At 64.2% G+C, this 11832-nt stretch overlaps 2 protein-coding genes across 2 annotated transcripts; both read left to right on the top strand.

Moving 5' to 3' along the window:
- Positions 1 to 3: 3 nt before the first annotated feature.
- On the top strand, positions 4 to 9450 carry LOC122193884 (laminin subunit beta-2-like; the record flags this gene model as incomplete). Its single annotated transcript, XM_042894784.1, has 26 exons — positions 4 to 109; positions 189 to 368; positions 1246 to 1358; positions 1475 to 1554; positions 1786 to 1942; positions 2088 to 2240; positions 2318 to 2476; positions 2552 to 2673; positions 3241 to 3361; positions 3642 to 3834; positions 4013 to 4156; positions 4297 to 4528; positions 4861 to 5024; positions 5106 to 5330; positions 5421 to 5635; positions 5711 to 5807; positions 6282 to 6657; positions 6730 to 6914; positions 7225 to 7454; positions 7583 to 7786; positions 7934 to 8078; positions 8162 to 8369; positions 8443 to 8584; positions 8753 to 8929; positions 9001 to 9157; positions 9232 to 9450. Coding segments are annotated over 26 exons (4419 nt in total), but the record flags the coding sequence as incomplete, so codon positions are not given.
- A 130-nt stretch (positions 9451 to 9580) lies between these two features.
- Positions 9581 to 11827, top strand: LOC122193885 (laminin subunit beta-1 variant-like; the record flags this gene model as incomplete). Its single annotated transcript, XM_042894785.1, is given in 11 exon segments — positions 9581 to 9667; positions 9669 to 9731; positions 9733 to 9800; positions 9961 to 10006; positions 10008 to 10136; positions 10209 to 10344; positions 10463 to 10536; positions 10637 to 10825; positions 10899 to 10962; positions 11465 to 11667; positions 11762 to 11827. Coding segments are annotated over 11 exon segments (1125 nt in total), but the record flags the coding sequence as incomplete, so codon positions are not given.
- Positions 11828 to 11832: the final 5 nt, after the last annotated feature.

The following is an 11832-nucleotide window of genomic DNA, read 5'->3' as shown; positions in this document are numbered from 1 at the left end:
GTGTGCGATGGCTGCCAGCACAACACCATGGGGCGCCGCTGCCATCTCTGCAAGCCCTTCTACTACCGGCACCCGCGCTCCGATATCCGCGCTCCCACTGCCTGCATCCGTGAGTGCCCCCAGCTCTGTTGCCCCCAACCCCGTGTCCCCCACTGCCACCTGCCCCAGCTGCCACGATGTCCCCACAGCGTGTGACTGCGACCCTGCGGGATCGCTGGATGGCGGCGCCTGTGATGCACACACGGACGTGGCGCTGGGCATGATCGCGGGGCAGTGCCGCTGCAAGGAGAACGTGGCCGGGCCACGCTGCGACCGCTGCCGGCACGGAGCCTACGGCCTCAGCCAGGGAGACCCTCAGGGCTGCCAGCGTGAGCTGGGGCTGGGGTGGGCATGGGCTGTGGGGATGGAGGGTTTGTGTGGGGATGGAGGAATGGGGATGGAAAGGGAGGAACATGGGTGAAGGAGTGGGGATGAAAAGATGGGATGAAGGAATGGGGATTGGGGTGGAGGAATGGGGATGGAAGGATGGGGATGAAGGAATGAGAATACAGAAAGAGGGATGGGGATGGAGGGATAAAAATGAAGGGATAGGTTTGGGAAAGGAGATGGAGGGCAGAGCTGAATGAGTGAGTGATGAAGCAGTAAGGATGGAGGGATGGGGATGAAGGAATGGAAAAGAGGGGATGGGGATGGAGATGGAGGAATGGGAATGGAGATACAGGGATAGGGAGGGGAGTAGAGGAGTGTGAATGAGAAGAGTGGGGATGGGGAATGAAGGAAGGGGTATAGAAGGCCTGAGTTGGAGGGTTGAGGCCAGAGATGGAAGTGTGGAGATGGATGGGTTAGGGATGAAGCAATGTAGGAGGAGTGGGGATTGAAGAAGAATGGAAATGAACGGATGAGGTGGGGAGATATGGATGAAGGAACAAGGGATGCAGGGATGGGGATGGAAGGATTAGGCTGGAGGGCAGGGATGGAAGGGTGGAGCTGGATGAGTAGGTGATGAAGCAATGGGAAGGGATGATGGAGATGGAAGTAGGATTGGCATGGAGGGTCGGAGATGGAAAGAGGGAGGGAGGGTAAGGGAAGGTGGGATGAGCAATAGTGCATGGGGGACTCAGGGCCGTGGGGCAAGGAGGGAGGGCTGTGGAGCTGCTGTTTGAACATCACAGGGTGCACTGGGGGCTGTGGTGGGTGGCAGTGCTGTGTGGCAGCCCACCATGTGTGTGTTTGTGCACGGGGCAGCGTGCCGGTGTGACCCACGGGGCACGGTGGCGGGCAGCTCCCCCTGTGACCCCATCAGTGGGGACTGCTACTGCAAGCGCTTCGTGGCCGGGCGCTCCTGCAGCCAGTGCGTGGTGAGTGCCCCAGCTCCACACCGTGCTCCATTGCCTTGGCTCTCCCCAGCCCCATGGCATTCCCCAGGGCTGGGCTGGCCCCACACCTACTCCCTATCTCTCCCATCTTACTGCAGCCTGAGTTCTGGGGCCTGAGCTATGATGTAGGGGGCTGCCGGCCCTGCTCCTGTGACTTCGGGGGAGCTTACAGCAACCGGTGAGGCCCCACGGTACTGCCCAGCTGGGCACGGGGACACAGGGATGGGTGTGGGGACAGGGTGGAATGGAAGTGGTGGGACCACTGCTGGAGGGGTGGGGACAGGGCTTCACAGTGGAGACAGAGTGGTGTGGAAGGAGGGATCTCTGTGCCTGGAGGTGGAGGGCTGGGGACAGGAAGGGATGGGTGAGGCACAGTCGGACAGAAAGATGGACAAGGGCCATTCCCCAGGTGCTCCATGGAGGACGGGGCCTGTCCCTGCCGCCCCCACCTCATGGGCCGGCAGTGTGACCAGGTGCAGCCCGGCTTCTTCTGCGCACCCCTTGACCACTACACCTACGAGGCTGAGCAAGCCGTGGGCCACGGGCCCAGCCATCCCCAGCTCCCAGTGAGTGTCCCCATGTGGGCTTCCGCAGTGCCCCATACCTTGTGTATGGCCATCCCCGTGCTCCATGCATGGCTATCTCCACGCATGGCCATCCCCATGCTCCACGCATCACCGTCCCCATGCATGGCCATCCCCATCCCTGCAGGGCGCCGTGCGGGCAGAGGTGCCCCAGGACTGCCCCCAGCACCGCAATGGGGACCCAGTGGGGCGGAAGGCACGTGCTCGGCCCCAGCGCAGCCCTCCCCGCTCCCCCCAGCCCCGCGCAGCCCCACACCACAGCCTCCAGCAGCCCCCCAAGGTGAGCCCTGGGTTGAGGAGGGGGCACAGTGGGGCACAGCCTTGGGCTGGGGCTGAGCCATGCGGTGCCATGCCCAGCCCGACGTGGAGCCGGTGCTGCGAGATGGGGACGGGCGCATGGTGACGTGGACTGGACTGGGGTTTGCCCGTGTGCGGGATGGAGCCGGGCTGACATTCCATGTAGACAACGTGCCCTACCCCATGGAGTACGAGCTGCTGCTGCGTTACGAGCCTGAGGTGAGTGGCTGCAGGATGGCCCCAGTGTGCACCATGTGGCACCGCCAGTGCTGATGGCCTCGCATCCCATTGCAGTCAGCCGAGGACTGGGAGGCTGTGGTGAGCATCAGCTCCCGGGCGCTGCCCACCGGACCACGCTGTGGGAACCTGCTGCCCTCAGAGCAGATGTACCACGAAGGCCTGCCCCACAGCCAGAGGTGGGATGGGGTGGGGGTGGATTGGAAAAGGATGGAGATGGAGACAGGGAAAGGGTGGGATGGGATGAGAGGGAATGGGATAGGTGTGGAAAGAAGATGGAGATGGGGATGGGGTAGGATGGGTAGAGGGAGCAGGTTGAGGATATGGATGGGGATGGGAATGAGGACAGGGATGGGGGTGTAGACAGATTGGGCTTGAGAATGGGCATGAGTTTGGGGATAGAGATGGGAATGAGACTGGCATAGAGATGAGAATGGGAATGCAGACAGGATAAAGGTGGAAATGTGCATGAGAGGATGTGGTGGGATGAAATAAAGAGAGAGAATGAAGATGGAACTGGGAATGGGGTGGGATAGGATAGGGATGAGGATGAAGGTAGGATCAGGACAGGGAGATGGACAACACTACCACACTTCTAGAATTGAGGGATGGGCATAGGATGTGGTTGGTATGGGAAGGGGGATAGTCCTACCACACCAGTCGGGGAATCAGGGTGATGAATGTGGCCAGGTCCTGCTACATTCTTCTGGCCATCTCTCTGTGACCCGACGTCTTCCTTTCTGCAGATATGTGCTGCTGTCCCGGCCCTTCTGCTTCGAGCCCAGTACCTCATACGAGGTAACTGTGCGGCTGCAGAGAGCCAGCGTCACCCAGCGCCACCCCAGTGCCTTCATCCTCATCGACTCAGTAAGGGGATCCCAACACACCCCGGTGGGGAGATGGGCAGGGGTGGGCAAACCACACATAGAGTGGTGGACAGAGATGGGACGGGGTGGAGAGGGAGATGAAAGGGGTATAGATGGAGGCGGCAATGGGACTGGTGTTGCAGCTGGGTCTGGAGCAGAGAATGAGGATGGAGATGTCGATGGGATGGGGCCACGCATGGGGACATCGGTGGGGCTGGGGATCTTGATGGAGTTGGGACTGGTCCCGGGGACAGCCCCACCACCTCCCCGCTGCCCCACAGCTGGTGCTGCTGCCACGTGTGCCGGAGCTGCCGGGCTTCCACGGGGCAGCAGTGGAAGCGGTGCAGCGGCTGGAGGAGCTGGAGCGCTACCGATGCCTGGAGGCTTTCCATATGGCCCCACCGCACACCCTGGCCGAAGCCTGCGCCCGCCTCATCTGCAGCGTCTCAGCCGTGCTGCACGATGGAGCTCTGTGTGAGTCGGGGGCCGCAGGGATGAGGGGCCATGAGTGGGTTGGTGGGTGAGTGGGCTATGATAGAGCCATGCTCGGCACAGCAAGGCCGGATAGTAGCTGGTGTGGAAGAGGCCAGGGGTTGGTGGCAGTGTGTGGTATGGCATTCCCATCCCCAGCTACAACCCTGCTGCCCCACAGCCTGCCAGTGTGACCCACAAGGCTCCCGCAGCAGCGTGTGCCAGGTGCTGTCAGGGCAGTGTGAGTGCAAGCCCCACGTCCTCGGCCGACGCTGTGACCGCTGCGCACCCGGCAGCTACGGCTTTGGACCCCTGGGGTGCAGCCGTGAGTAACAGGGTCTGCTGGTGTGTCAGGCATGCCAGGATGGGACCCCCCTGTCTGTGTGTCTGTCTGTCTGTCCATCCCACTGGGATGATTATTCTCTGGCTTGAGGTCACCCTGACGTGAGCTGTGCCATTCCACAGCCTGCGCCTGCTCCCCGGAGGGCTCTGTGTCACAGCTGTGTGATGCGGGCAGTGGGCAGTGCCACTGCCAGCCGGGCGTTATGGGCCGGCAATGCGACCGCTGCCAGCCGGGACACTGGGGCTTCCCCAGCTGCCGGCTCTGCCAGTGCAACGGGCACACCGAGGAGTGCGACCTGCGGACGGGCAGCTGCCTGCGCTGCCGAGACCACACCGCCGGCCGGCACTGCGAGAGGTGAGCGTGGTTGGGTGAGACGGTTCGGCACGGCATGGCACGGCATAGCATGATACTTACAGCACTGATGAGGTGGGGTAGGACGGGATGAATGGGATTGAACAGGTTTAGATTGTATGAGATGGGATGGGATGAGATGAGATGAGATGGTGTAGGGTACGGTAGGGTAGCTTGGGATGGGATAGGATGAGGATGGCATAAGAAAAGACGGGATGAGATGGAATAAAACGGGATGGTGGAACTGGATGGGACAGGTTAGGATTAATGGGATGGGATGGGATTTGATGAAATAGATGGGATGGACACCTGAGACCTCACTCCTGCCCTTGCAGATGCCAAGACGGTTATTATGGAGACCCGGTGCTGGGCTCAGGGCAGCAGTGCCGCCCTTGTCCCTGCCCTGGCTACCCCGGCACACGGCACTACCATGGGAGCGCCTGCCATGCCGACAAGGAGACCCACCACATCGTGTGCCTCTGCGCGCCCGGATACACCGGTGAGGGGCAGGCAGGCACCATGCTGCAGCACCCCAGCAAGAGGGCTGAGATTCCATCAGCCACACCGCACGTCCCCACAGGGCCCCGCTGCGACCGCTGCTCCCCGGGCTACTTTGGGACGCCGGAGATGGAGGGAGGAGTGTGCCGGCCCTGCCAGTGCAACAACAACATCGACACCAGCGACCCGGGGGCCTGTGACCCGCACACAGGGCACTGCCGCCGCTGCCTGTACCACACTGCTGGGCCCCGCTGTGCCCAGTGCCAGCCCGGCTATTTCGGCAATGCCCTGCAGCGCAGCTGTCGCCGTGAGTTGGGCCAGGGGCTGTGGGCCTGCGAGGTCTTGGGGTGGCGTGAGGCTGAGCCCCCTGCCCCACATGGCTGCCCACCACCCGTAGGCTGCAGCTGTGACCCGCGGGGAACGCTGTCTGCCCACTGCACCGCTGGCACCTGCAGCTGTGACCGCGCTACGGGAGCCTGCGCCTGCAGAGCCAATGTGGTGGGCAGGAGCTGCGACCGCTGTGCACCCAACTTCTGGAACCTGGGGGGGATGGAGGGCTGCCAGCCTTGTGGATGCCATGCCATGCACGCCACGCACCCCGCTTGCGATGAGGTGAGCATCCCAGTATGGGTCCTGTGTCCTCTGGTGGTGAGAATGAGTGGGCTGAGCACCCTGCTCTCGCTGCAGGTCACAGGGCAGTGCCACTGCCACCTCGGCTTTGGTGGCCGTGTCTGTTCCCAGTGCCAGGAGAATCACTGGGGAGACCCCGAGCTGCAGTGCCGAGGTGAGAGCTTTACCCACGGACTGGCAGTGGGGTGTATGGGGACATGGGAACCCTGAGAAAAGAGGGGTCTTAGGGATACAGGGTGCCGTTGGGACAAAGGCTGTGCTTTGGGGTACATGGGGGCTCCTGGAAATATGGGAACCTTGGGGAAGGGGGAGTCTTGGGGACACAGGGGGTCCTGGGGACATAGGATGAGATTTTGGCTACCTGGGGATTCCTGGGAACATGGAGAGAATCCTGTGGATGTGAAGGACCTCGGGGACATAACGAGCTCCTGAGGATGTGGTGGGACCCTGGTGATAGGGATGAACCATGTGCCACAGCATGATGCTGGGGACATGGGATAGGGACACAGTGAGTCTCCAGGTATGTGATGGGACCCTGGAACCACGGGTGACCCAGGAGACACAGTGCCACTCTGAGAACACAGAGGCCTCTGGAGAGTTCAGGCAGTGACAGTGCCCATCTCCACAGCCTGCGAGTGTGAGCCACTGGGTGCTGAGAGCCCGCAGTGCGACCGAGCCAGTGGGCAGTGCCAGTGCCGGCCAGGCTTTGGGGGGCTGCGCTGCGACCGCTGCCAGCGGGGCTACCAGGCCGCCTTCCCTCGCTGCTCTCCATGCCACCCCTGCTTTGGGCACTGGGACGCAGTGCTGGGCAGCCTGCAGGATGGGCTGCAGCACCTTGGGGCACGGGTACGGGCGCTGCGTGAGGGAGGGTCTGCAGCCTCGCTCAGCCCCCGCCTGCGAGCACTGGAGGAGGCCCTGAAGCATGCAGAGCGGCTGCTGGGTGAGGGGAGCAGCCCCAGTAGCCCCCTCCTGCAGGAGCTGGCCGGGCAGCTGGATGGCAGCAGGCAAGTGCACACGGTGGGCTGGGGGGGGGGCTTTAGGCATCCAGAGGTATTTGAGAGCTCTCTGCCCCATAGGACAGAGCTGGACAACTTCTGGAAGAGGCTTCAAGAGCTGGAGCAACACGTGGATCAGCTGGAGCAGGCTGATGTGCTGCACCGCAGCCGGCTGGCCAGGCTGAGCCATGAGTTGGGTGGGCTCAACCAAACCACCTCCCGCCTGCAAGCTGTCTTCGGCACCGTGACAGCAGCAGGATTCAGGGGTAAGGGCATCCAGTGAGGGCGTCTGGGGGCATGGGGGCTGGGAGAGCCGTGCCCCAGTGCTGGATATGTAGCTGGGACTGGGAGAACTGTGCCCTAATTCTGAGTGCGTGGTAGGACTCTGGGGTTGTGGGGGGGGAGGTCCTAGGAACAGAGGTACCTTGGGAAAGTGTTGGGACTCCGAATATGGAGAGACAGTGGATACTTAGGAGATCCTGGGACATGGAAAGACACAAGGGATATGGCTGATCCTGGAGCCATAACAGGATGCTGGGGACATGGTGGGACTCGAGGGACACTCTGTACTCGCAGAGTCATACCAGAGCATCGTGGTGGCAGCACGGGACTCACGGCAGGCAGAGGTGGTGGCCAATGGCACGGCAGGTGAGCTGAGTGCAGCACGGGCCACGCAGTGGGCAGCTGAGCAGGCCCTGCAGCAGCAGGGTGATGCGTTCCGCCGGAGCATGGCTGCACAGCGGAAATCCCTGCGGGAGACACAGAAACGGGTGTCAGGGCTCAGCGTGGCCGGGATCAATGAGAAGGTGAGAGTGGGACGGGGGAAAAAGGGCTCGGGGTGATCATATCACAGGTGGCACACGGGTTGCTTGGCTCTTGTGCCAATTGGGATGAGGGTCTGCCCATTCAAACTACACCTTTTGGATCCCTGCAGATTTGTGGGGCTCCTGGAGACCGGAGCTGTGCAGAATCACTGTGTGGAGGAGCTCTGTGCCGGGACAGCGTGGGGATGAGGCATTGCGGGGGTGTGGGGTGCACAGGGGCCCTGCCTGTGTCAGCTCAAGCCCTGAGCAGTGCCGGCAATGCCTCACAGCAGCTGGAGGTGGCCCTGGGACAGCTGAGTGCCGTGGCACAGAAGGTAGGCATGGCGTCCCCATGTGCTGGGTTCTCATGCGAGGCCCTTTGTGCCCACTTGAACACCACACCTGTGCCCACTCCTGGGTCAGTGCCGGCCCCTTGCACATCCCAACTGTAAGCCCCTTGGTGCCCCTTGGTTACACCCCAGATGCAGGAGGTTCAGGACCTGGCACGGGGTGCCCGCAGCCGTGCAGAGGAGGCGTTGGAACGCTCACAGGCTGCCCGCAGCCGCACAGAGAAGGCGACAGCACAGTTGCGGGACTTCATCCGCCGCATCAAAGCCTTCCTGTCAGGTAGGGCCAGCAGTGTGTGGGCACCAGGCATGGTGCGGGGCATGGAGCCCACCCTGAGCCCACCCTGCTCCGATGTCCTGCAGAGGAGGGTGCAGATCCAGGCAGCATCGAGCTGGTGGCGCGGCAGGTGCTGAACATCTCCCTGCCCAGCAGCCCTGCACACATCCAGGAGCTGCTGCGGGAGATGCAGGAGAGCATCAGCCAGCTGGATGGGGTGGACGCGGTGCTCAACGGCACGGCACAGGGGCTGGAGGCTGCACAGGGGCTGCTGGCACAGGGACAGGATGCCAGGTGAGTGGCGACAAGCTGGATGGGGAGGGCAACAGAGCCCTGAGCAGAGCTGGAGGTGTCTGCATCGCCACAGGGAGCGAGCAGAGGGCATGAGGGACGAGCTGGCAGGGACGCAGCTCGCACTGCAGGTGGCACGGGCACAGGTGATGGCGGCTGGGAGCACCCTGCGGAGAGCCAAGGATGGCATCCGGGCTGCTGAGGGCAAAGCCAGGGAGGTGAGAGGTGATATTGGGGATGGGGACCCTGGCACACCCCTGGGCCCTGTGGGTAACAGAGTGGGCACACATGGGGAGCAAAGCCAATGCTATGGCGTGGTGCGGGCCAGCCACGGGTACCCGATAGGCACACGGTGCCCACCCACCGTCTGTGTCCTATGCACCCAGGCGGAGCGCAGGCTGCAGGCGCTGCAGGGGAAGGAGTCACGGCTGCAGCGGCGGCTGCGGGAACTGGCAGAGCGCGTCACCGCTCTGCAGCAGCGCGGACAGGACGCCCGGCGCCTGGCACAGGATGCCAAGGATGGGGCGCAGCGTGCCACCGCCGCCTCGAGGACGCTCAGCCAGGTGAGCCCCGGCCTCGCAGCAGGCGGGGGGCGATGCGGGGAGCTCGGCCTCACCGTGCCGTGTGCCCCTAGGACCTGGCGCAGGTGACTCGGCGCTACGTGGTGCTCAAGGACCGGGTGAGCGGGATGGCAGGGATGGCCGGCGGGGCCCTGCAGCGCGTGACGCGGCTGACGGCCGAGGCCAGGGACCTGCTGGATAAAGCCAACAGCAGCAAGAAGCGGCTGGAAGGTAAGAGGCGGCGTGGGACAGGGGCCGCCCGCTCGGTGCCCGCAGCCCACCCTGCACCCCGTGCCTTCCCGCAGAGCTGGAGCAGCACTTCGGGGCCAACGAGCAGGCGATGGCGGCCAAGGCGACGCGGCTGCAGGCGCTGGAGCGGCAGGTGTCGGGGCTGCTGCAGGAGATCCGCGAGCGGGCCAACGCGTACGCCACCTGCTAGGGAGTCCGACCCGCTCGGGACGCGGCCCCGCGCGGCGAGGAAGAAACCCGCGGGGTGTCTGTAGCGCCTGCAAATAAAGCGCTGAGCAGCGCCTGCCCGTGTCCGGCCTCTCACTGTCACGCGTGGCCGAGTCCCGCGCGTCCCCCCGCGGTACCCCCGGCCTCCGGCGGGGCGGTGCTGGCCCTTCCCGGCCCGGCGTGGGCCGCCGTGCGAAGGGACCGCCCCGCGAGTTCCGCGCAGCCCCGAGCGCCGCCACAACTTTGCGGAGGGGCGGCGAGAGGGAACCCCCCCCCTCGGCAACGCGCGCCTACCCACGCGAGACCGGACCCCACGCGGCGGCACCCCGAGTCCCGCGCGCCGCCGCGATGCGCGGCCCCGCAGCCTTCCTCCCCCCGCTTCTCCTCTTCCTCTCCCTCCTCGTCCCGCTGCCGTCCGGTGAGTGCGCGGCCCCCGCTCGCGGAACGCTCTCGGGTTGGGGTCCGGACCCGCGGGGCATTTCCGGGCGGATCGCGGAAGGGCCCCCGCTTCGGGGCCGTGCGGGACGGGGACGGAGCTCCGCGTGGGGTCCGGCCTCATCCACCCGCTGCCCACGCAGGGCCGGGAGGGGCCGCGTGGGCCGTTTCTTCTCCCGACGCCCCCCATGGCTGCGCCCGCGGCAGCTGCTACCCGGCCACCGGGGACCTGCTGGTGGGGAGAGCCTCGCGGCTCAGCGCCTCGTCCACTTGCGGGCTGCGGCGGCCCCAACCCTACTGCATCGTCAGCCACCTCCAGGTGAGACGGGGGATGAGGGACGGGGGACCGGGACGTGGTGGGGTGGGGTGACCGTTGAGCCCCCGCCCACAGGAGGAGAAGAAATGCTTCGTCTGTGACTCGCGGAGACCCTACGATGCCCACAGCAATACTGACAGCCACCGCATCGAAAATGTGCTGACCACCTTTGCCCCCCGCCCCAAGAAGGCCTGGTGGCAGGCGGAGAACGGTGAGCAATAGAGCGTCCCTGGGGGGCTGCTCTTCCCGTCCTCCCACACTAAGGAAGCCGTGACTCAGCCCTGTGCTGCTGTGGCCAAGGCTGGAGTCACACGGGTGTCCCCCCCCAGGCGTGGAGCACGTCAGCATCCAGCTGGACTTGGAGGCTGAGTTCCACTTCACCCACCTCATCATGACCTTTAAGGTGAGCGCAGCAGGATGGCACAGACCCCGTCATCCCGACTGCCATCCTGCCGCGTGTCCCAACCCTGCCGTGTGCCCCCACCCCTCCATGTGCCCCGCAGACCTTCCGCCCCGCAGCCATGCTGGTGGAGCGCTCGGCCGACTTTGGCCGCAGCTGGAAGACGTACCGCTACTTCGCCTACGACTGTGCTGCGTCCTTCCCCCACGTCCCCCGTGGGCCCCCGCGCCGCATTGACGATGTGATCTGTGAGTCGCGCTACTCTGACATCGAGCCCTCCACCGAGGGGGAGGTGAGGCTCCGACAGCACCGAGGGACACTTGGAGGATCCCGCTGTCCCCTCACCGCTCTCCTCCTTCCTGCAGGTGATCTACCGCGTGCTGGACCCTGCCATCCCCATCCGCGACCCCTACAGCCCCGCTATCCAGGGTGAGTCGCCCGCCCGTCTGCCGCCCTGCGGCTCTATTTTGGGTGCCACTATTTTGGCTGCTGTGTCCTCATGCTGAGCCCACTGTGGGGCTGGATCCAGGAGTTTCCAAACCCATACAGCGGGGTGTGGATGAATGTGGGGCAGCATAGGATGCCAAGCAATGGGAGATGGGACTATGCCAGTGCCTGGTGCAGGGGCTGTAACCCCGCAGCATGGAGCTGGTGGTGGGCAGATGAACGGTACAGGATGCAGCGGGTTAACAGCTGAGGCTAAATTTAGGCTGGGAGCAGGAGGGGAGGAATCTGCGGGGCCCGGTGGCTGCTGCTGGGAAGCTGCTGTCCCTGGAGAGCCGTCCTGCTGGCCCCATGTGCCATGCAGCACCACGAGCACAGAGCAGTACATCCCCAGCCATGGCGCACCATGTGCAATGCGCTGCAGCTGGGCACAGCCGTGTTCAGCAGGTACGGGTGAGCAGAGCCAAGCTGCCAACTTTCTATGCAGAGCTGCTGCGTGTCACCAACCTGCGGGTGAACCTCACCAAGCTGCACACGCTGGGGGACAACCTGCTGGACTCACGGCGGGAGATCCGCGAGAAGTACTACTATGCGCTGTATGAGATGGTGCTGCGTGGAAACTGCTTCTGCTACGGGCACGCCTCAGAGTGTGCGCCGCTCAGCGGGGCCACAGCCACTGTGAATGGCATGGTAGGTCCAGCCATAGTACAGACCCCTGTGCTGTACTGCATTGGGGTGACCGCAGCACCCAGTCCCACAGCTCCTCACCATGGCATCCTGGCAGGTGCACGGGCGCTGTGTCTGCAAGCACCACACGCAGGGGCTGAACTGTGAGCGCTGTGAGGACTTCTACCA

The sequence above is a fragment of the Lagopus leucura genome, unplaced genomic scaffold (assembly GCF_019238085.1).
Source record: "Lagopus leucura isolate 7727_CA_CO unplaced genomic scaffold, USGS_WTPT01 47420-0_obj-0_obj, whole genome shotgun sequence".
NCBI lineage: Eukaryota > Metazoa > Chordata > Aves > Galliformes > Phasianidae > Lagopus > Lagopus leucura.
The sequence above is the reverse complement of the archived record's forward strand: the minus strand, read 5'-3'. Positions and strand labels throughout refer to the sequence as shown.